Source organism: Corvus brachyrhynchos, unplaced genomic scaffold (genome assembly GCF_000691975.1).
Source record: "Corvus brachyrhynchos isolate BGI_N302 unplaced genomic scaffold, ASM69197v1 scaffold351, whole genome shotgun sequence".
Taxonomy (NCBI): Eukaryota; Metazoa; Chordata; class Aves; order Passeriformes; family Corvidae; genus Corvus; species Corvus brachyrhynchos.
The window spans coordinates 35640-61292 of record NW_008236203.1 but is presented as its reverse complement, the minus strand read 5'-3'; the positions used below and the strand labels follow the sequence as shown (position 1 = coordinate 61292).

Here is a 25653-nt window from a genome sequence, read left to right as displayed (position 1 = left end):
CTGTGACCTGCTGCCACTGGAAGCTCATCAGAGGCAAAAGTCTCTGTTCATTTGCCCAGCTGTGACTGGACAATTCCAGCAGTTTATTGCAGAGATTACGTCAGTCCATGGTTTCGATGCTCCATAGTATAAAATCACTTCTGCTGTTCAAGCCAACACAGTAACATAGTGCAGAAAGAGGTTTTCTGTATGTTTGGCATGCAGTTCCATCTGATAAAACCCTCCCTCTTTGCTCCTGAGCTGAGCACTTGCTCTGTTTGCAGCCTCTTCTACAGTGAGGACTCATTGCAATGTTAATGGCAGGAGTGGATCGTGTGAACACACTTGTGAATACAAGTTTGGGGAGGTGGATTGTTTTTCAGGGTTGGTCGGTTTGTTTTGCACCAGTCAGTCCTGCCAGGACTTAAGATTCAGTGGCAAAAAAACCCCCTCATGTTTGTATTTACCATCATTACTACACACCGAACGATTAAGTACGGTGTTACAAAGAGATGCTGTGGGTGGTGTCACACGCAAACAGACGCGGCACCCACCCGCCCGCGTTCCAGTGTTGCCACTCTTCCCGCGCTCCCGGCAGTGCTCCCGCAGGCTCTATGTCGTCGCCGGGGAGGTCCGAGGCGGCGGAGCAGACCCTACTCGTGGGGAACTTGGAGAGCCGGGTTAGAGAGGAGATCCTCTACGAGCTCTTCCTGCAGGTAGCGAACTGGTACCTTTGTATATAGAAATGCTGTTCTAATGCTCGAGAAGAAATATTCCACCAATGGGATGTTTAGTTAGGAGAGTTGGGCAACGTGCTCTCCAGAAGTCCCTTCAAACCCCGACCCTTCAGTCACAGTGTAGAAACACAAAGTAGTTGGACCTGTTTCAAGCCTGAGCTTAATTCCTACCTGTTTTCTAGGCTGAATGGTAGTCTGCTCTATAACTGTAAATGTAAGCTTAAGAAAGTTTATCTTCCTAGAGGACATGAGTAATAAAGTACAAAATGCAAAAGTGATAAAGATGCTCTTAGAACACAGTTTTGCATTATTCTTCTGCATAATCTGCAGCAGTCATCCAACTTGCCAGCTTTGATCTGGGTCTTTAGGTCATCCCAGTAACTTGTCTTTTCTCCTCGTTTTAGCTTGTTTTCACTCAGGTTTCCCTTTTGGTGCAGCAGCCTATGCTTCTCATTGTAGTCTTGCCCTGTCTTGGAAAGTATCCAGTTCAATATTCTGCTATGGCATAGTCCTAAACATGCACCTCTGACCTCTAGCTCTTCCCCCACTCCACCCCTCCCCATCAAATGATGAGCATGTATCTACTGCTACTTCTAAGATATTATCTTATTGATGAACTGGAAGGTAACTTTTGCTATGGAGTCAGTAAATTAGTCTTCCCCTTTGGGAAGCTAATTAATATGGCATGGTATTCTAAAAATAATAAAAATTCTGATCATGAAAGACTAAACATCAACTGATGCTTGGTTCCCTTTTAAGATTTGTGGAGCTGATTTTTGTTTGTAGAAGGCTCAGAATTTGAGCTTTGGGAACGTGGAGAGACATTTTCAAAGTAAGAAACTTACCTTTAGCAAAAGAGAAATCATCATGAAATACTCAAAACACAATGAAACGTCAGTCTCTGCTAAATAATAGAAGTTTCTTTCAGGCTGGACCATTAACCAAAGTGATGATTTGTGAGGACAAAGAAGGAAAACCTAAGTCTTTTGGATATGTCTGCTTTAAACACAAAGTATCAGTGCCTTATGCAAAAGCTCTACTGGATGGAATCCGTTTGTATGGAAGACCAATTACTGTGCAGTATTGGAAGGGTATGTTTCATAGTCCCAATGGTAAAGTTTAAGTGTAAATTTTTAAACTTTTTAAAGAACGGTTTTGAATCCTACAGTCTTTTACAAAGATAACAATTTGTAGTTGGAAAAATTTGTTGGTTTTGTTAAGAAACAAAGACTTCCTGTGGCTTTTGCAGAGGGAAGGATTTAGTCCTTGTGGTTTTTTGTTTGCTAAGAGAATACAATAGATTGGTTCAGAACAGCATAACTTGAAAGTTGTGTCAGACACCGCTGTATGGAAAACAGCAATCCAGGTTTTCATGCCAGATTACATTTAGGAATTGGGGTATAACTTTACCTTGTAGTCTGACAGGAAAAGTTGATTCAGTAAGGCCAGCCACCATTGAGCTCTTGGATCATTTTTAGACTAAAGTCACAGCTTTATCAGAGCTGTTGTTTTAAAGGGAAAGGATTGTAGTTCAAAGAATATATTGAATTCAAACTCATATTCTTCATTTTATGTATATGGAACTAAACCTCCGAGCAAGCCAACGAACAGGCAGCATTTGCTACCCAGACATTAAGGACTCGTGTTCCTGCTGTGCCACTTCTTCCTTAGGACTGTGCCACTTATTCCTTCAAACAGAGCAGTTGCTGGGTTTAAGCAGAATATCTGAGGTTCCTAAAATCAGGAGCATCTCCTGTGTCTGTAATGGGATGACAAAGATGCTGTTCTTGATTACTTCAACAGCCCTGATTTGTGCTTCTGTAAGTGAATAAATGAGAAATGAACATTTTCAAGCTGTAAGATGATGCTCTTGATTATCATCTGGCATAAAATGACACCCTTTGTATACTGCCTGAGATCTACTAGCACACTACAGATGACACTAAACACTTTCTGTGGTTTTTAACTTGTTAATTGAATTGTCATAACTGAATAGTCATTACACTCTTGTACTCTTGTCTTATTTACAGGGACTTCTCACTCACCAGAACTAGACAGCTGTACGCATGGTTTTGAAAACCATATTGACTTAGATTCTCCTGCAGACAGGTAACAAAGATCACCTGTGAATGAACCTTATGATTATAATTTAAAAAAAATCTTATTAAGAAAGTGAGTTGATCTGGTAGAGCAATTTTGAGGTTTTTCATTAGAACAGCATCTTGTCATTGCATCCTTACTGAGGGCTTGCAACAGGCTGCAGTTGCTTTTAATGTTTGGTTGTTTAGCTTGCCAGATGTTTAGTCAGCTTCAATTTTCCATTCTTTATTTGTTTCTGCAGTATTCAGGACCATGAGAGCATCCTGAACCATGGGTTTTGCACTAACAATGTTTTCAGTCATTGGGGGAAAAAAAATCTGACAACAGAGAGCCTTTTTTTAACCCTCAGCGAGTTTACACCTGTATTTTTTGTGTGTATAAGCACAAACAGCTGTCATGTACATCTGAATGCAGAGTTATAAACCTGTTATAATGGAAGTCTGAACACCCCAGATTCAGTATTTAAGCTGAACTCCCATGGTGAGATCTAGTATCCTTTTGTGTGTGCACATATGAGGATTGGTCATTAATTAAGTTTGGGTATATTTCCTTTGTTCTTTTTTTTTTCATGTAAGTGTTGTTGTTAATATCTCACTTGTCCTCTTGGATATTCCCATTACAGCCCAAGAGTTAAATCTCAGCACTCTGATAAGCAGTATGTGGTGGACATCCAGCCTTTGTACATTTGCTTGTTTTTCCTTTAGGCATCAAGAGCCTTCTGGAAATTCTCCATTTCCTTTTACTCCTTTGCCAGTGAACAACAGTTTACTTCATGATCACCCTGGCTTTCAAGAGGTGGTGAGTTTGTGTTAAAAGTTAAAAATTTGGGAGCAGTTTTAGGAAGCTGAATGCATTTTGCATTTCTGCAAAAACCAGTGCTTACTTCATGTCTCTAAATGTGCTATAAGCACAATATTAGGACACTTCAGGGTCCTCTGATAACAAGATCTACCAAACCAAACTATTTTCTTCCTGCAAGAATGTCCTGTGCTATATATAGCATAAGGAAGCTAAAAATGCTAAAGTCTACAAAGCTCTCTCCTGCACTGTGTTCCAAATGGTGGGACAAGTTGACCTCATTGGACTACAACCACTCAAGCAACAGCTTCTTTACATACAGCTAATTCCATTGGGGAAACCTCTCAATTCTTCTTCTCAATTCAGAAATGCCCAGCAGAAGTTTGAAATGTGCAAAAAAAAACCCCTAAAATTCAATCAGTCACCACTGCCCAAGTTTGGGACACGACAGTCTGAGGGTTTCTGGCCTGAACCTTCACGTGCCCGTGTAGGTCTCTCCTTCATGATTTACTTTCACAGCAGTAGATGACAAGAACTCACACTTCACTCCCCCTCTACAAGACTCTGGTGCACTGGACCATTTTCGCCCTTATCTCCTCTGAGATATTCCACAAAGCAAGGAAACTGGTCTCTTCAGGTGGAAACTTGTGCATCAAACCTACTCCCCAAAACACATAATGAAGCTTCTGAATTTGCTGAGTCTGTGGACTGGTAGGACTGAAGAAACCCAGCCTTTAACGTGAGGTACCAACTGTGGACAGTCCTGCTCACCCAGTCTGACTCTGGACTTAGCCCTTAGCCCTTAGAACTACAGAAGGGGGGCAGTCTTGATCAATTACCCTTATTGGCTGCAATCTGAGCAGGAAAATGGAGAGAATCGACCCTGTTGCATGGATGGGGTGGGGGGCCTGCCCTCCCATCTTCCCAGGCTGTGCCCTGAGAAGAGCTGGTGCTTGTACCAACTTTCCCGTCTCCTCTACTCCCTTTGGAAAGCTCAAGTGCACCACCTTCCCATCTGTGCTTGCTGATAAACCTACTCCTCAGTAACAAAGCAATAGACATACACAGTGCAGCCTGACTCAGACCAGCACACACAACCAACTTCATCCCCTTTTCTGCTTGCCAGAGAAGATGGTATTGCAGTGTGTCTCACATGATAGTTTGTTGAAGCTTCAGCAGAAAGTGATCTCATTACCAGTGTGCCTTCACAGATCTATCTCACCTTGGCAGGTTGCTCACTTGGGAATCTTTCAAGCTCCTTGTTGGAATGCTTTGTTCCACATTGACTTTAAAGTTGGTTAAACCAGGTTTGAGGAACTTGCAGATGTGCATGCCTGTACATTACTAATAGGCACTGCAGTTACAAATATTTATCAAAATAGAGATGAGGAAATGAAAGGAATACCGTGTTTGTTTACCTTATGTGGGGACTAACTGGCAATTTAATCTTAAATCAGATTATGTCTCTGTTCTAACTTTGCCATGAAAAATTTGTCTGCTTTTCTGAACTGTACTAGCTTTATTCTCAAACATTCTGTGTTATTTTATAGTTTGTCAGTCTTTTAATTGTGTAAGTCATAATGCATGCAAAATTCTTTAAAATTTCCCCTTCACCGTGTTAACAACTTAAGTTTCTAGTTCTCTAAATGTACCATGTTTTAGCATAGCAGTACACAGTACAGAGTCCAATAGGTTAACAATTTCCGTATTAGCAGATGACTCCACCAATGCCTTCAGATTTAACATTTTCCTCCCTATCAGAATCAAACTGCACAATTTAAGACTGCACAGAGTTCTCCTGAATTGGCCACATCCAAGTGACTGTGAAGTGCAGCGAGTGGGATGAAAGAAAGAAAGAGAAAATGGCAAAGTTGTGACAATGACACTAGTACTGAAGATAATAAAAGGAGACAAAGACAGCATGACCAAAACTGCAGAAAACACAAAGCCAAGAAAAAGACACATTAATACTGGATATTTTTTATTATTATATTTGCTTTCATCTTTCCTGTTTGAATCTTATTAAAGAAGGAATGTTCAAGATTCATCGCATTTTTGAAATGTGCTATGCACAGAAACATAAAATACGAGTCGGAAGGGTCATCGAGCCAGCTGGACCTGCACCCACCACGCTGTCCCCCTTCCCGTCCCCTCCCAGCACACAACCCACTGGGGAACAAGTTCTCCCCAAAACCCAACCAGAGCCCACTGAGTCTGCAAGGTCTGGCTTTTGTGTCCCTTCTACACTCTCTGCCACAACTGAAAGGAGTCTGGCTGGCTCCACTGTACTTGCACTGGCCCTTTAAGTAGCTGCACATTCCACAGACCCAGCTACATCAACCTCACACCTTTACTTATCCTCAATAAAAGGCATTGATTAGAAATATATTCACAGAATAGTTGGTTGGTGGTTGGACAGGACCTCTGGAGATCATCTAGTCCAATCACCCCACCAAGGCAGGGTCACCTGGAGGCGACACAGGAATGTGTCCAGGTAGGTCTTCGTCTTGAGTGTCTCCAGAGAGGGAGGCTCCACAACCTCCCTGGGAAGCTGTCCCAGTGCTCTGCCACCCTCACTGTACAGAAGTTCTTCCTCATGTTAAGGTGAAGTTTGGCTGTTCATTACCACTGAAGTCAAAGGCTATCAGCTTGTGTAGCTGTTTGTACTTATGAGTAGGTGATCAGAATAACCACTGATTTATAACAAGCAAAAGAGTTTATTGATTTGTTTTTTCTGGTAGTAAGAAGGACCACATTTTTCCAACATTTTTTCAAGGATGGTTCAGTTCTTGTGACTTTAATACATACGGATATATTTCTGCATTTAACAAGAATGAGTTTGTCTAAATAGAAAATAGATTATTTTCCAAATCCAGAAAAATGTGAAACAAATAATTGCTAGACTGTGTGCAAGACCTGTCTTGCACTGTTGCAGCTATCCTTACTCTTAAAATAATCTAAGCTTAATATAAAAAAACCCCGAACCCAGGAATAAACCATAACAAATTGTTTACCACTGATATCTACAGAAACATTACCTGAGCAAACCGCATTGTTAACAATAACAACTATTTTTTGTCAACTGCTTCACAAAACTGGATGAAAATTTGACGGCATATTGCAAAGCACGAAAATCAACAATAAAATGCTTCATTATTTTTATTTCTGTGCAAAATGTTAAATGGCTGAAACAAACTACAAACATGCCATCCCTAGAATTAAAAAAAACCCAAATTATTAGATGGTGCATTAAGTGCAAAAGCTTCTCCACGTGCTTAGATCTAGTTTTGGCTTCAATTTGGATTGAAGTAATGTGTAGAAATGCATCTCCTTTTTTTCACTATGAGAACAGTCAGGCATTGGAACAAGTTGTGCAGAGAAGTTAAGCAGCCCCCATCCGTGGAGGTTTTCAGACCAGGCTGGATACAGCCCTGAGCAACATGGCCTAACATAATACCTAATCCTGCAGTGACTGGACTAAAAACTACCTGAAGTCACTTCTAACATGAATGATCGTATTCTGACAGAGTATTGTGACAGAACTACTCTTAGTAAGAATCAACAAGCATTTCTGTTTGAAGGTTCACCATCACTTATTTCTTTAGACAAAATACCCTGAACTGGTATCTGATAATTTACAAGCAGCTTTCATTTGAAACCAAACTTTGTTATAACTAAGTTAGACTGTGATACTATCAGGTGTTGAGAGCTTGAAGTATGATTTCAGCAAGGACCTTAAAAATAAGAAAACAGACCGAAAAGTGTACAGAACTTTACACCTGCACATCAAGCATCTTTTTCATATACATTTTACATTAAATATACTGTAAGAATGACAAATATCTCATTTTTGATGAACCATCAAATATATCTTTACACTGGGAGCAAGAACTTCTGTAGGCAAATGTCCTTTTCCTGCCTCCTAGACATTTTTGCATTCCTCATGGACTGAACGCAGTGCATGGAGGGCCTCCACTGTCACTGTGAGCTTTCCAATTACTGAACCGGCATCTTGTGAATCGAAAACTAGAAAGGCAACATCAGAAAACAGCATTAGCTATTTAACTTAAGATTTCACTTTTGTTTTGATGATTTTCCTTAGTGTTTGGCAGATTAAAGGGCACCTAGCATATGCTAAAAAAAAGGGGAGAAATAAATAAATAAATAAATAACCAATCTTCCAGTTCAGGTCCTCAGGCTACTGGAAATTAACCACTCTTAATACCAGAATGTACATCAGTAAATATTAGTGTTGAATTAATCTAAAAAGGAAGGTGTTGATATATGAATTACCTATATAAAAGAATTATTTTTCACAAGATGTAAATAAAGATGTTCCAAATTCTATTAAAGACATATTTACATATATAGGAGTAGTTTTAAGTAAAAATACACCAATTAATGCATTTTCTGCACTGTGTATGATGGATGGGTCCAAATGAGCCTCAACAAATCACTCAGTGAACTGTCAATTTCAAGAGCAGACTTCAGGGGACTGTATCCTTTTTACTTAAAAAAAGAACAGGATAATTGTAATTAATTATATCTGAAGATAACACATTCTATTGTCTCACTTTTTATACTGTCCTATTATCTCTGAGACAGACTGTTAGATGTTTTTACTATAATATTTTTCATTCATCCTCTTGCTTAGCCATTCACTTAAGTGCTTCAAATTTCACATAAACCATGTTGACATAATCAGCAATGAAAGGAACAAAATATGAAAAAGATAAATGGTTGCAATCCTCAAAAAGAATAAAGGAAGTTTATGTTATCTAACTTAAGAATGACTTTATCTTCATGCGGTAGTGTCCTATGAACTTCCCTGTATCTAGGTTTATTATTTTTCCTTAAACCAATATCCAACTCAGAGAACGTGTACATTACTTAGGAATTCTGTTTATTATGCTCCTACATTTAATTGACATCTGTGTCCAGATCTTAAGAACTGATCCTTTTACAATGACTTAATCCAAGAAAATATACAGATATATTCTTTTACCATGATCTGACATATTAACATAAAATTAATTTAAATTCTCTGAAACATCTTAGTTTTCAGAAAATATCCAAGTTTATATGTTATGGATGCAATAAAAAACCCCAAAAAACTGTACAGCATATGCAGGAAAGGGGAGAAGTGCAGAATGGAAAAAGAATAGAATTATTTCTAGCTATTATTATAATTTTCATAGATATAATTAACATAAATTAAAAATTAGTTTAAATGTCTGATGATTAGGGGAAGAAATGCTCCTCACAATACTGAAGTAGTTGTCATTACATGGTAATGATTAGCTTCCAGTAACTTGTAATAAAACCCAGTCCTTCTGGTCCTAATAATTCTCTCAGATGGTGATTAGGAATTTTAAGAGTTTTTTGAAAAGTGACTTTCAAAAATTATGTTTACATAACTAATCAATCTTATCAAATGGGAATTATGACAGTGGGAGGTATGGTCATAAATTCCAGAACAAAAACCCACCTTCCAGTGAGAGATTACAGAATACATTTTTGGAGGAGCTTTTGTACTTGGAGAAAAATGATTGGTGGAGAAAAGCTTAAGCTGCTCAGCCACAGCACGAAATGCATCAAATCTGTATATTATTTTTCCAGAGTATGGAAATTTGATTCTTTTTAGAATTTTCCTTATCGCATTCCTGTAACTTTGAGTGTTTTATCAACAGCATGGATGCAAATTGTGTGTGATAACAGGAATGGATAAGAAAGCCTATTTTTTTCCCTCATTACTCAGCTCCCCATTGCTCAAGGTACAGGAATTAGACACAGTAGTAGAAGTGGTAAAGTCACATTAGCCTGGCATTCTGTTGGGGCTCACCAGAACTCTTGCTACCGCAAAAGGCACCTTGTGAACGTGGGTGCTCTGCATCCAGTCATCGAACTAGTTCACTTACTGGAAAGGAGAGTGACTTTCAGCTTTCAGCTTCTTCACTGAGCTTCACCCCAATGGGGAAAGAGGATGGAGAGGAAAAGGTGAAGAGAAAAGTGCACCATTGTTAACCATGTCCCTGCTGCCATGGGGAACAGGAAATTGAGCAAGGAGAATATTATCCTCACTCTCTACAAAAGGACCAAAAAGTCTTCTTGAATCTTCTTATAAGTGTTATAAAAATGCATCCTATGACCCCAGGAAATGGAAGATTCCACACTTCCTACTCACATCACCTTGCTCTAATGGGTCACAGTGAGTTTGGTCACAGTCTGTTACAGAAGGGTGCTTGCTAAAAGGGATTCCTAACCAAAACCACCAGTATTTCATATAGAGTCTCATATGTGTTTCATATGGAGGAAATAGACTTGAAGGTACTCTGGGGGTTATAACGTAATTTCAAATAAAATATAGACATTAGTAATACCAAATTGGTGATATAAATTTTAATACAAAACAAATTTTAATACAAAATATATATTTATCATCCTACCATAATGAAGTATGTTGTAGAAAAGAGAGAATTATAGTAGTGGACATGGCTTGAAAGTTCTTAGGTTTTATAAACTAGTTACTATGAGGTGAGAATGCTGTTTGGTTTGGGTTTTTTTTTAAAACAGACTTTAAGGAATAACAGTAATAGATAATTTTTGCAGACTTCTGCAAACAATGTGGACGTTATTAGTTAGTATTAAAGAATTTCTTACTGAAACAATGTCAAACAATTACTTGCACAGCAAAGCCTGCAAAGCAAAGTAGAAATTCAACAAATTTTAGGCTACAGAAGTTTACAAGAAAGTGATCTTTAAAACTCACCATCAATATCTTGCTCAATGATATCTCTTTGCTTCTGGAATATCTCTTTTAAACTGACATAAGCAAACCCAATATCCTCGCATTCAAGATCCTGTTCATCTTCTGGGGGATCACTGACCACTGTAAATTTTAGGCTAAACACACACACACAAAGGTATTTTGCATTCAAAAAGGGTCAAAAATCAAATTACAAACCATAAAAACGGAAAAACCACACTATTTTACAAGTTTAAAATGCATAGAGGTGGAAACATTTGGTGTATGGGCAGAATCTTTCCACAAATTTTGTTTCTTGGTGGTCCTCTTGCTACGATAAAATGGGAAACTGGACTACTGATGAGCTTCTGCCTTCCTATTTATTCAATACAGAACTGAAATTTCAGCACAAGCCAAACCAGACATTCTGATAACTGCAGGAAACAACCTACTTAGTAACACAGGGGACAGTAGTGACATGATGGCACACGTAAGAGACAAATGCTTCTGTTCTGAGAAAAAGCTCACTGCTTTTTACCTTAATTTTACCTCCGGTTTGTGAAATATTTAGTATAGATATCTAAGTATTTATAGGGGAAATTGCAGCACACAGACCAGCTGTTTTCTTTCACGGTGTTGAGGGATCCATCCAGTGCAGGTGGCTCAGGAGCAGCTGCAGATTGAGCACTGGAGGAGCCCAGCCCAAGGCAAGAGGCTGTGAACTGCCATCCATTAGCAAAACAAAGGGCCCAGGGACCTGTGGCCCACTCAGGGGAGGGACACCCAGAGACACAGCAGGAGCCAATAAACCCCAGACTTTGGGTACAGCCAGGTGCGGGACACTCGGGGACATGGCAGGAGATGATGACCCTCAGACTGTCCCGTCAGGGTACAAAAGCCCAGGGGTTCCTTTGTTCAGGGTTGCTCCTCAGAGGCTCCAACTTGAACTGTTATTGTCTTGTTTAATTACTGCACCAAAATTAAATTTTTTTAAGGATTGGGACCTCTCAGACTCAGCGACTGGAAACCTGGGCTGGAGCTGGTGAGGGGAACTGGTCTGACTGGGATAGTGTGTTGGGTGTAGCTGCAAAGGGACCTCAGTCCCAGCTCAGGTGGTGAAGTGTGACTGCCAGAGTGGTCCTGGATGGTTGGACAGGGAAATTTCTTTAGCAACTGAATTATCTGTCAGAAAAAAAAAAGGAGTATTTTATCCTCATTATTGTTAAATCTTAGTAGAACATGCTTTAGTAGAACATGTTTAGCAACCTTCCTAATACAGATGGCAAAATAAGGGAAGTGGAATGAAGAGTGATCACTCTCTCTTACTCGGAGTGAATCAGTGATTTGTGAATAAGATTTACAAATGACTCTGACACTTCAAATGCAATCAGCAGGTGTCCTACTCTTCTGTGAATTAAATGGATCTTTAAATTAATAGTTGTTCCATTTCAATGAAGATTGACATTCAAGAAGAAACATAATAAAAGTATGTAATTCATTCTCCCCAAGTAATGCACATGCTATCTCAATGAAAAAAAGTGAATAAGAACAAAATTATTACTATGAAATTGAACAAGTCTAATTTATAATTTTTCTCATATGTATTCATATAATAGATGTCTGCTACATCCATATATATATACACTGGTTTTTTTTAATTTTTATTTTTTTAAATTCTGGGGCCAAGGAACACTTTCTGCAGTTATTAAGACTCCTTTTAGTATTCTGAATTCAGAAAGGAACAAATGTACTATTCTACCATCGCACAGATAACGTGCTTTTCAAATTCATTACTTTGAGACTAATGATGATAGGATCTAGAATCTCTCTTTTGTAGAACAAAGTTGTTAAAACAACCCAGCAACAACACAACCTCCCCCCAATTAAACCACAGCACTAAACAAACAAACAAACATATTAGATGAGGTTGCAATATTCCATTCCATATGCACCTCCTCAGAGAAGAAATAAGACCAGCTGCCACATCAGAATGCAGGCATCATTTCTAGCTGAAACAATTCTTTTTTTTCTTGTTAGTTATGCATTAACTACTTAGGGTTACCTTGTTAGTAAAGACAAAAAGGCAAACCACAAGCATTATTTACAAAGATCTATATTAGGGGTTCTCAGCATTAATCTGTACCTGTCAGCAGGTAGATCTGGCTTTAGAAGAATTGATTTGAGGTACTCTCTTTCTGCATGATTATCTTCCTTATCCACGTTTATCACTGCAAAGCGAATAAATTAATGTAATTGGTTATCAATTGTTTTTCACCTATTAGAAGAAAGAGCACAAAGAAAAGAACAAAGACAAGCATTTATTTCCTCTTCTTTTCTACAGAAAAACAGTGTTAGAATCCAATGTTAGAATCATGTGACCTAATGGTGTGTCACTGGCAGGTTTACATGAACACTGCCAAAAAAGATACAAGCAGCATCTAAGCATGTCACAGAGCTGTCACTTTCTATTAACAGCAAAACCAGCCATGATTTTAAAAGCCAAGGCTCTTTATTGCTTTGTATTTGAAGTGATTTACTGTATTTTCTTCCACTAAAGAAGCTAGAGATAATGGGAATGTATGGCAAAGTGCTCATCCTTTTTGACAGCCTCAGTAATTTAATCCTCCTTTCCTGCCACAGTATTTCAATACAAGAAATCTCCAGACCAATGGACTGGTGAAAATCTGTCATCTGTATTCCCTCTGAAGTGGGCAATGCCAGCATAGCAGTGGTAGATGTGACATTTCCGATTCATTTCAGTTTTCAGCTACACACAGAACAATCCAATAGTTTGAGTAAGAGGATGATGTAAATGAGTGAATTCTTTGACAAATTGCATTCTAAAATCAGGTTTGTAGATGGCAGCAATTTTAGAGATCTGACTGAGACACCATTTCTGCAAAGCCACTTTTACAAAATTATTTTAAGAAGAATGCTTAATTTGAATGTCTGTATTAATGGTTTGTCACAAACAGCAAACTGATTCACCCACTCCAGAATATGCTCAGCTAAAAGTCAAAGACTGAAGCACTCAGGCATTCATGAATCTTAAATGAAATAAAACTTTACCAGGAAGAAAAAGTTAATGAATAACTGAAATACAATGAGATAGCTGGGAAAGTAATTAACAAGAGAATTATAAATTATTACAATAGTTCTATGTATGCTAGTAGTGGAAGTATAAATATTAAGTATTATGAAGTAATTGGCAATGTATTAGTATCAAACATGGATGAATCAGTTCCCCTATTAAAAAGCTGTCATTAAAGGAACACTGAATACTTGCAAGTAGTGGTGTTATGTTATTTAAGAGAAGAACCAAGCCTGCTCAGGAATACATCAGACTTACCAGTGCTATAGTTATAGTGAATCCTCTGACCACCTGCTGGTTTTGGAAGTGACAGTGGGGTCTCCTCTGCAAGGAAATTGTTTAATCTGCATTCTACAAACAGTTGCTGTATTGTTTCATCTGATGTAATTCGTGACTCACTAAGACCGAGTGATGTAATTTTAATCCGGATTTTTTCAGCTTCCTATTTAAAAACAAAACAAACGTAATACAAATTATTTTTTGTTTCTTTAAGTGTTAACACAAACATACATACATATATGTAAATCATCAGCCTTTTTATAACATTGAAACTGACTGACATATACAAAATGAGAATTTAAAGCTCCAGGGTTTCTAGCTAAGACTGTTGTTGCAAAAGATTTGATTTCCATTCAATGTTTAAAATATTTTTGCAGTAGTCATAGTCTGCTGGTTATCTTTATGTAAAAATGCTATTTGAATCACAAATTTCAGCTGTCATCATTTTTACCTTCACAGCAAAGTGATCCTGTAACTGCTTAAAATACTTTCAGTAATACAAGATACCAAAGTTTTCCAAATAAAAGAGAATTGTTACTACCCACTGCAGACTATACTACAAACAGTTCAATAAAAATCCATCAAATCACAAAATTGCTAGGCATGTAAAGTAATAAAGTATTTGTAAAGAATTCAACTTCATATCGTGAGCTTTCCTAGGTAAATCAAACACACCTTTAAAAGTTAATTTTAACATGTAGTAATAAAAGTAATATCCCAATTGTTCTTCACCAGAACCTTTTCTTATTATCTTTAACTGAAATTACATTTTTCTGTTCCTTACGTGAAACTGTTTCATACTGTTCTGCAAAGTCTGGAGTATTTGTGTACAGATAAATTTTAATAAGTTTTATTTAAATGGGCATGTCAGACTCAAGAGAAAGAGTCACAAATATTTCCTGAAGTTACTCTGGGAAGAAAGAAGAAAGAAAAACCAGTATGGTTTCAAAACTGGAATATGTAGATGAGCATTCAATGACATTCTTCAAAGAGAAAACAGAACACACTGGATACAGAAATGTAGAAATTTTCTTACTTACTTCTTTTCAATATTTTACTTTCTTTTCATAACTTTATTAAAAATATTTCTTCTATATGGAAATATTTTGACAATTTTTATTTCTAAACTTAAATCACTTGAAGTATTAAATCACATTCAAAAGATTAGCTTTCTATATTCAGTCAGAACTTCAAGTCAATGTTCTTATTTAGTATGGAAATAGCTTACATTTTACTGAACAAATTATAAAATTAATAAAAATGAAAAGCATGCATACCCTATTGTAGAAATATCCACCATACAGAACAATTTCCATTGCCGTCAAGTCCTTTAAGTATTTGATGATGCAATTTTACCCCCTCCTTTCAAAAGACTTTTCCTTTTATTATGTATCCTATGACACTTTAACTAAAAATCCACATCTGGATCAATATTTCAGTAAGATTCTTTCACTATTCAGCAGTTTAATGGAAATTTTACTAGGATGACAGAAAAAATTCCACACCATTCTGTCTCTACTAATACAGGTACATGGCTTCAGCAAATACTTTTCCTAAAATCTAGTAAGTCAAACGGCTACTGAATGTCACTAAAGTGATGGTCTTCAATTTGAATATGCTTTTCATATTTAAATTTATAAATGAAATGAAACCAAATGAAGTATTCTATGATCAGTCATACATCATAGACAAGAAGAAAAAATAAAGAAGCAACTGGTACAGCTTGATACTGGAAAATCTGTTAGATACACCTTATGATCAATATATGTAAGAAATAACCATGAACTGTCTAATTTGCAACATACAACAAAACCCCAGTATGATCTTGAATTATTTAAACAGTCTGGCATACAACTCAGATTTATAGGATAATTAGCACAATGATCTCTAAAAATCACGGAACTCATTTATAGTATTTGATTACCAGCAGGATAATAATCTCAAAAGATAAAAGGCAGTGATTTTTGATCTTAAACAAATTTAAAAAGAAGAATTCAATAGCAATTTTGACTTGCTGTATTCCATAATTAACCCAAGAATTCAAGTAAAGTAACGCGTATTTTTAAAGTCCAACTTTTATCAAACATGTTGCCTTAATAGTGTATAGCTTTTACTGGTTTTATCTGCCATTCACAAACATGCACATTGTTACAGAAGAACAGATTGAGGGAGGGATGTAGAAATTGATGAACCTGAAATGAATCTACATACAAAACCCTCTCAGAATTGTTCTTAAATCATTCTGATAAAATAAAATACAGGATGAGTAGAAAGGCATAGCGCAACTGTATTATAGTTTGACTTAATATTAGTATCCATTTTAGTTCTCAAAATTACAGGTGAAAATTTTTTAACATTTTACATATAAATAACACAATCTTCAAAAGTACCTTCTGTATCTTTCTGAAGAACATGTAAGTGACAGCATTTCTACAAACCTACTGGAGCTGAAAGCATGTAGCTTCTTTAAGATGTACTTTCTACAGCTTAAAACAAAAGGAGCAGTATTTCCTCATACGTGTTTCTTGTTGCTAGTTATTTTGTAAGATATCACATAGCCTTGAAAAGAGCACTTTAAAAAATAAAACTGCCTCTAGGATATCACACTGCAGAACTCTAAAAGCAGTTTATTTTAAGTACTAGTTTTATGGTTAAGATTGTTCAGTCAATGTTAGATCTAAAAGTGTGAAATATTAAATTTTTTGAGAACTATCCTAGTGAAATACTGTTCAAAGGAAATTTTCCAAATTTATATTATGCTGTGCTATTTTGCATATATGACTTCAAGTCCTGAATTGCTGGTTTTAAGACTAAGTCAAGAGATTTGATACCATACAGGTACAGCTTCATTGAAAACGGATGTTAGATATAGCAAAGCTACACTTAGAGGACATTTGGCTTGAAATATTTTTCTTACTCTTACCAAATAATTGCCATGTATACTCTGACTCAGCTGTTTAATATTTGTGGATACTGCACTTGAAATAATACAGTCATCACTGTCAGTTTTTATTGATTCAACAGCATCATCCTCTTGATGATCTTCTTGAGCTAAAAAAAAAAAAAAATCAATGCAGGTAATCCCTGCTATATTGTACACCAGCTAAGACTTAATAAGAAATCTGATAGCAATAAATTTCCTTTTCTAATATAAAAAGAGTAAGTACCAGGTAAATATTCTCTTCCTTCAAGAAGATTAACACTGTGAATCAATGACCTCTAGAGTCATCTAATCTGTAATTTTTCTGGTTTGTTAAAAAAATAGTAAGGTTTTCCAGATGCAAGCTGGCAAACAGAGTAAGTCTTGTAATGCACAACTGTTAGCTTTTTTTAAGAATATGGCCTGAATTTGTGGATTTCCTCTGACTTCCTTTAATACCATGCATATGTAAAAGAAGAATGCACCATTTTTTTTTTTAGTAAAAAAAGTAGTCCTGTATGCAGGTGCATTATTTTCTGGAACATTCTAGAGCATTTTTTTCCATGAAGCAAATTATAAAGACAACTGGTATTCAACATCGACATTCAGCAAGTTTTTCCAATCTTTCTAATGAATTCTTACGCAAAAGCTGCAAACAACTAAACATAAAATTTTAGCATTCTGCTTCTGCTTTTATTTTAAACTTGGTATCATGGACTTGGTTATTGCCATAATAAACAGCTTAGGCTCAGAGGTGGAACATGATGACGTGGCTTTTATAATCTCTTAATAAATCTAACAACTTTTTGTCAAAGATGTGATATGGCATACTAGCCCTCTCACTGTCTGAAAGGATTTCTGATATCAGCACTGGCTATTATCCCCAGACAAAAGGAGCATATTCATTAAAATAGTCTTTGGAACAGCATAGTTCTAAGGGAGAATATAAAGACATTTAAAATAGAAGCCAGGTTTCCTTTAATATTTTAAGTCATATATCAGATTTTTGCAATCGATTACAATACGGTTTCCATTTGGGAAGAAAACGCATGTTATCCACCACCTAGCTTCAGCTGTAAAGTACACCAGAATATAATTTCTGTCATGAAGTTTCTCATAATGAGGCAGCTTCCACAACTAGTAAGGAACGCTTATGAAAATGGAAAGAGACAGATTTTTTTCAGAAAATACAGCTACTTATTAATAACAGTGAATTCTACCTTCTGGTTCCAATTCTTCAATTATTTCTGTCTCATCTCTAGAAGTAATCAATGTTTGGTCAGCCAACTGCTCCTCTGACAGATGAGAGAGCTCTTCCTTTTCCTGTTGAATTTCTTCAGCCATCTCCTTCACCATGTCACCTGATAGCTGTTTAGCCTCCTGTACCACATGATACAGAAAAAGATAAACTTACTGTATTTATAACACTCCTTGAATAGCAGAAGTTATTAAAGTTCAAAACTTGAAAAGTTATGGCCCACGTTCATTATCCAGAGCCTTTAAACAATTGTATTGCTTATGCAGTGCAGGAAACAATGAGAAAGTGTCAACTGCTGTAACATAAAATTGATATACAGCAGAAAGACATTTACCTAACTGTATTTGTGAGAATTTAACTAATATAATAGTTTTGTACCTGTCAACATATATATAGCCTGTTTGATTTCCAGATTAATTTATATTTCATCTTTTTCTACAAGTTCTACAAGACTCAGTCAAAAAACACCAAAATACACAGAAAACACCACCACCACCGTATTCGGTTAACAATTCTAACTTAAATGATACAGTATTTTCTGTCTCAAAAGCAAACTAATACAATATAAAAAAAGAATCCGCTTTGCTACACAGTACAAGCCTGTCATCTAAGGCAAAATATCTTTAGTGCACAACGTATTCTGAAGTAACCTCATTCTTTTCTTTCTCTTTGAGTTCTATTACACAGAATAATACCTCATCAGTGGATACTGCATTAGAGACAAGGCACCTCGCATGACAATTTGCAGTGCTTTATTGCCTGCGCATTATTTATTATCCAACAATTCTCCTCTAGGACTGAATTTTTCACAGAGATGCTGGTGCTTCACCTCCCACCTTCAGAATCCATGAAAAAACTTTCAGCTGTCCACAGAACATCTGGGTTTTCCAAAACTGGACCTGAAGAATTATTTCTATTCTAACACATTTGGAGCCACACAAAGCTAAGCAATGTTACCAAGCAGACTAGAGCCTTGTTTTGCAAATCAAAGTTATTCTAGAAGTTTTCAAGTCATAGAAAACCGACTTTATGTGTCTTACGTTCCTCCTTTCTATAGATGTGTCACAACCACTGTGTTTTACACAATGTTTGGCCATTTTTCTTAATTTCCTTCAGTGACAGAGTTACACTTTGTGGATGAAAGCTTCAAAGAGAACATTTTTTGATTACTCTAATTGACCAATACCACCTGATGTGGTCAGGGAGAGACTTTTCTCAATCAAAGCCCCAGATGAGCTTTGAAGTAGAAAAGCAAAAGGAAGATAAGAGCCAGTGATTAAATATAGCATTATACCACTAGAAACTAGAGTCTGCCAATCTGCCACAATTTACTTTCACAACCAATTGGGCCAGTACAAATTACAATATGTAATACTTTTTTCTCCTTGAAATGCTACATATTGTGGTGGTGCATCCCTCCTACATCACCCACAAATACATCATCCTCAGTTCTGCTCTGTGATCTCAGACATGCCTTATAAGCCTTGACAGAACCAGCTGAGTAGTGAAGTGTCTCTTGATCCTACCAGTTAAACCGTGAGGCACCGCCAGATCGTACCAGGAGCTCTGTCATGGTAGAAGTGGGAACAGTCAGAAACATCAGCTCCCCAACCAAGGTGGGAAACAAAGGATAAGCAACTGTCCCTTTCAGCCTTGGTAAACCATTTACCTGAATTGTAGCCCAAGTGTAATGGTATTATTGCTGCTGCACGTTGGGGAAAAAAGACCAGGAGTGACTGACTTGGGTTTTGGCCAGGAGGGAAACTGCTGACCAAGATCAATCATCTTGCAACCCTATAAACAGCAGTCCTGAGACCCTTTGAGCTCTCCTGGACAGCAGTGGCTCCACTACACTGCCCGCTCCGAGCGGAGCCTCTCAGAGCTTGCAAACCCTCAAGTTTGCGATACCTGAAAGACTGTCACTGGCAGCAAGGCCCAGGCTGATACCACACATCTTCACATTCTTCGAGGTGCAAGCCTTGCTAGCTGGGAAACGCAAAGGGGTTTGATGCAAGTATTTCACTGAACCCAAGAACTTTTGATAGCTAAATTTACACACACAGGCCTGCACATAATTTTACCTGTGTGCGTGTGAATTGATTTTGATATGAATGTTACTATTTCAAATCCATAGTTGAGTCATTACTGTAATTGTAGTGAACCCCATGGAATTGCTTCTTAAATATTAATGTACTTCCGTATTATTTTCAAATACAGAGCCCTAAGTTAGGAATAAAGTAAGTGGAAGCCTTTAATATATAGTAGACAATTAGTATACAAAGTAGGTATAAATTTACTGGTGGAGAAGCATTTGGACAGGAAACGACGTCCTCCTTCGCCTCCCTGCGTTAACATAACTGGTTCTAGCCTCTGTTATAGCTTCTACGTATGAGGCTGGACAATTCTTACAAGCGGTTTGGGTGAGTCAAGCCATTCATCCCACTTTTTAGTGAGTCTCCTTTTCTGAGAAGAGCTGTTTACTTTGGCATGTATTACGTTGATAAGAACTTTTATTAAGAACTAGATTCTCTGCTATTCAGAAAACGAACGGAAAAATGAAACAGACTTCCCATTTTAATCTGTCAAACTTCTGTTTTTCTTGCATGGACACTCTCTTGCCATTTCATCACAAGACTTAGATATCAGAGAAGGCCCAGCTGTTTCATTATTTAGGCCTAACCGTACCTTTGTCTCTAACCAGACAGTTAGCTTAGATTTTTTAAACAGCTAGAGGAGCTGCTAACTGAGCAACAAAGACTTCTCATGGAGACCAAGTAGCTGCCTCACTTAGAAAATCTTAGTTTGTGAAAAATAGCCAAACTTTGAGAAGTTTTTGTTTGGACAGCTGAAGATATTTTGTGCGTGTAACTATCTGGCTAACATTTCAGTTTTTCATATCTAAGCTCTCAAAAGATTATATTCCCCAACATTTGACTTTTTGTTTTTTAAAGTTAATAAATGCAACAGATCGACTCAATTCTTATTTCCAGTCTATACTGTATAGCTCTCAACAAAGTTCTAGTCATAGTAAACTAAACAGTAACAGAACCTGTTAACTGAAAATTGATGTTAACCTTTCAAAAAATAAATCAAATCAAGTAATTTACGAAAGGAAATAAAATCCACAACTAGTTTTTAATTAGTGCAGTATTATTAATATTATAATTACATATAATATATAATAATAACCTTTTGTAATTACCTGTTGAAGAACCTACCTTTACATACTGGATTTAATTAAAAGACTAAACACAGCCTGTTCTTAGTTCTCTGAACGCAAATTATTTCAGATGAAAATTTACACAGTGTAGCAAATACATTTGAATTAGTTTCATGCAGACTCTCATAGACTCTGGAAGGATGTACAAATGCCAGCATATCCCAAGTTCAGAAGTATAATCATTTTCAGAATGTGTGCAATCTCAGCTGATAAACTTCATTTTAGAGGTGACTCTGAACTGTGTCAAATTGTGTATCTCATTAGCCCAAGACTCAGGATCTGTTTGGATCGAGCTGATTTCTGTAGAGCCATTTATATGTGGTGCAAGTGGTACACTGTAGAAAGACACTTGAATAATGCAGAGAGCTGAGAAACACAGTGCAGAGAGAGCTGATTGGTCCTGTTAGAACCTGCCGTAAGCCAATGCAAATTGAAGCTTGTAAACTGTGGAGGATATCAAGCAGTTCTGAGGGAGTCACACAAATATCCCTGCATTGCGTCTCTCACCTATATGCAGTACTATGCTATCAGTCATTGCCTGGGACATCCCAGGACTGTGCTGCTAAAATAATCCACTGTTCTTGATTATTAGTTCTACAAATTGCCCATACTGAGCCATAAGTAGCCTTTCATGCTTCAACATGCATGACAAAAATACTTAGAACTTACTGCCATCTGTATTGTACTAAGATCCAGAAAAGAGACTCTCTTGTGTGCTTGAGCTGAACGCTGCTTCATTTTGAGTGGTGGTGTCTGCAATAAACAAATATATTGAAGATCATCTATTACCATCTTATTTTACAGTAAATTATGAGGAACCAAAATTTTTTTCAAAGCCAAATCTATTGGCACTAAATTAAATTATAAAAGGACATGATTTAGCAGAATTCATACACAACATACTTCTCAGATTACAACATGGAACCAATTGAGATTTTAGTATAAATTTACATTTTGGAATAATGTAAAACATTAGAGTTACATAGAGTACATAGACATAGAGTATTTTAAGCAGCTTAGGTAAAAAAAAGCGCTCACTAAAAACTCTAGTATTTTAATTTATACGTTTCAACCTGTTTGCTTTTATTTCTTAAACAACTGTTAAAGATGTCTGAAAGCCTCTTCTTTTTCTGTGACCCTTATTTAAATGTGATTGTACAGTGAATTATATTGTCAAAATTCTCTTCAATATCCAGCGAAAAAACCCAGTAAAAAAACCCAGTGTGAAGGAATCTCAGTCTCACAATACTCCAACGCTAAGAACGTCAAGACCTTTTTGAACAACTGCTTCACCCATTCTACTGATCCGACATCTAGTTGGTTTAACATTCATGAGTATGACAGTAAAACATCTGTCACCTACAGCTCAAGAAAATGAAATACAATAATGTCAAATGTTCTAGTGACAATTTGAGTAAAAACAAGTAACTAAGTTTAAGACTTTGCCTCTTTAGGCAAGGTATAATTCAACTGGTTCTTGATCTCTTTATATGAAAAACTGCTAACGTATTTCCCAGTTCAAGAATCTTTAACTTTACTGCACTTTGAACGTATCAAGACTTGACCTAAGCTATTTGAACTTAAAAAGAAAACAACTGAACAGTTTATTTTATCAAAACTATCACAGAATGGCCTGGATTGGAAGGGAATTTAAGATTTAGTCCCAAATCCCCTGCCATGGGCAGGGATACCTTCCACTAAACCAGGCACTCCAGTCCCTGTCCAACCTGGCCTTGGACACTTCCAGGGATTGGACACTTTTCTGGGCAACCTGCGCCAGCCAAGGGAACGGCTGGAGCTGTGTCAGGAGAGGGATAGGCTGGATATCAGGAACAGGTTCTCTCCACAGAGAGTGTGGTCGGGCACTGAACAGGCTCCCCAGGGAATGGTCATGGCCCCAAGGCTGCCAGAGCTCCAGGAGCATTTGTTGGGGTGTCTGTGCAGCGCCAGGAGTGAGACTCAATGATTCTGATGGGTGCATTCTAACTCAGCTTGTTCTATGATTGTATGAAGAATTTCTGCCTTCTGATCTAAACCTACTTTATTCGAGTTTGAAGTCATTCACCCTTGTCCTATGCCCTTGTAAAAAGCCTCTCTCCATCTTTCTTCTAGGCTCCCTCAGGTACTGGAAGGCTGCTATTAGGTCACCCTGAAGCTGCTCTTCTCCATGAAGCAATTCTCCCTGTCAAGTACAGACCCAAACATACCTGGGATGGTTGTTCATGTTCCCTAAAACTGGGTGTTATATATCCCAGAGCCTTTGACCTCTGTCTGTAGGGAATAATAGCTTGGTCCATAGGAACTTGTAACCTGATCCAGTATTCTATGGTACCATAATTTTGAATGTGTCCTGTTTTTCCTGGGGAAGAAATAAGAGATTGCATTAATTTTCTTTTCAACATTAAGGCTCGTCAAAAGCTAGGAAAAACCACAAAGAAAGATTTATAGAATAGAACAGCCACAAATTAAAGACTGTGCCTATGCATTGTGACAGTGCTCGTGATGTGAGATCTGTAGTTCATGATAGAAACAGAAACAACTCAGGCTCCCTCTGTATGATCCAAAATCAAAATATGACCATTTTTTCACACATATATATACTAGAGAGTCAAGCCAAAGTTCAGTATTTTTATCTCGTTAAGGCAAGTAAAGGTTAGGACAGTTTTGTATGTTAACAGTTAGAAGTGTCCCAAAAAGCAGTATGCAATTTAAATTACTGGCAAAAGCACCACTTTATAATGCCTTATTAAACCAGATTCTCTGCAACAGTGGACAGCTAAGAGGTCACTGAATATGCTGATCTGACAAAACGTTTCTAAAAGAAAAAGCAAGCAGCGCAGAACATCCAATACTTCTTAGAAGTGTCTTGTCCAGGATATCTTAAAATTATTTTAATATAAATGTATATATATGTGCCTGAATGAATATAAATGTGCCTAAAATAATGCACTAAATATAAATAAACACTGCCCTAGATTATGCTACTATATGAAATATTATTAACCGTAATCACCATGATTTGTATCTTTTTCACTATTATATGGTGACCTTTGTCTTACCAGTTTAGATTACACCCTTTCTTTCTTTGTTTGTTGATAAAGAATGAGAGGATATACTTATGACATTCGGGCCAGATATAAAGCTTTGATGTTTGATACGGGCCAAGTTGGGGTGCCTCCTGTTCTGGGCTTTTTCCCTCTTACCCTGTGTGGCTATAAGCCATTAGGAGCAAAATTGCACCCATCCCAGCTTTCCACAACTGTTGGCAGAATCACAAGAACATGCTGCACATCCAACAGAAAATAGCATTCTTGTAAACAAACGCGCTTTTTTTTTCTTTTGAAATAGTAATGCATAAGTTCATTTTTGGTCAAATACACATTATTTATCACTTGCAACATAGTGATATATAATCAAACAGAATATTTTGTGATATATTAACTACCAATTAAATTTGCTGTGTTGTAGATCCTGCCATCGTTTTCCAAGATTTCATGGAACTTAAGTTGACAAGAAGCAATTGTTTCATAGTCTATGCCATACGCACGATGAACCTCAAGCGTGATGCTGTTTTCTTGTACATAGTGAAAGAAGCTGTCATCAGACTGCACAAGAAACTGAGAAGTGAAGTCATATGATGGGGTGTTCCCATGAACTACAGGGGTTATCTGAAGTTCAAAGTCATAGAATGCATAAGTACAAAAGGTTGCAGGTTCCCAGTCACCAAAAGTGTGTACAGCTTCAGACGAGAAGATCACTTTGCTGATATGAATTTCAAAAAGGTTCTCTCCTCTTTCTAAATGGGCAGTTTCAACAAATCCATCCACTGGATCACTTGGCAACACTTCTGGTCTGGACTTAAGTGGTTTTGTATCATAGACAATATCTCTTAGTTGGGCTGCAACAGATAAAACAAAGCAATAATATGATTGTCTTTTTAAAAAAATCAAATACAATTAATGACTGAGAAGAAAGGATAAAAGCATAATTCAATTATATTAACAATGCTACTTTCGTAAAGGCATTACCAAAAAGAATTCATACACTGAATGCCCACTGAGCACACTGACAACAATCAAGAGTATTTCCTCAGTGGAGCTGCCTCAGTATACATAGACACAGGCCCCTATTGGTTGTTATCAAGTTATAAGGGAGTTAAAAAGCAAAAATTCAGAAGTCTTATGCAATATTCAAAATAAGTATCACTATGCAAATGTAGCAGAGATTTAAGACGCATATTTTTGTAGGGTTGAACTAAATTTGCCAGATAAAGAAATAATACATCTGACTATTAACATCTGTTAAATCTTGAGTGGATAGAACTATCAGCAAAGACCTTCACATTTCCCAGCCTCAGGTGGTAAGTGGTTAATAAGTGGTTAACACAGGTTGGGTGGAGCTCCGAGCAGCCTTCGAGTGGAAGGTGTTCTGCCCCTGGCAGGGGTTTGCAACGAGACGAGTTCCAACCCCAGCCATTCTGGGATTGCATGATTCCACGAAATCAAAATACATGCTTACAGAATTAG

At 37.1% G+C, this 25653-nt stretch overlaps 1 protein-coding gene and 1 pseudogene across 6 annotated transcripts in view; one reads left to right on the top strand and one right to left on the bottom strand.

Moving 5' to 3' along the window:
- The first annotated feature begins 471 nt into the window (after positions 1-471).
- Positions 472-5657, top strand: LOC108448421 (annotated as a pseudogene).
- A 651-nt stretch (positions 5658-6308) lies between these two features.
- RPGRIP1L (RPGRIP1 like) overlaps positions 6309-25653 on the bottom strand; it is a 41987-nt gene continuing 22642 nt past the window's right edge. For 4 of the 6 annotated variants that reach the window (XM_017741166.1, XM_017741174.1, XM_017741169.1 and 1 more), the window contains 9 exons: positions 24573-25025; positions 23335-23486; positions 21797-21880; positions 17870-18029; positions 16653-16780; positions 13709-13892; positions 12503-12587; positions 10384-10517; positions 6309-7640 (listed from right to left, as the gene is read on the bottom strand). In XM_017741166.1, coding sequence (XP_017596655.1) covers positions 7537-7640; positions 10384-10517; positions 12503-12587; positions 13709-13892; positions 16653-16780; positions 17870-18029; positions 21797-21880; positions 23335-23486; positions 24573-25025 — 1484 coding nt within the window. In that variant the 3' untranslated portion in view covers positions 6309-7536. Of the gene's footprint in view, positions 11542-12502; positions 12635-13708; positions 13893-16652; positions 16781-17869; positions 18030-21796; positions 21881-23334; positions 23487-24572; positions 25026-25653 lie in introns of those variants that run through there. The other 2 variants (XM_017741184.1, XM_017741188.1) reach the window with 2 other exon arrangements.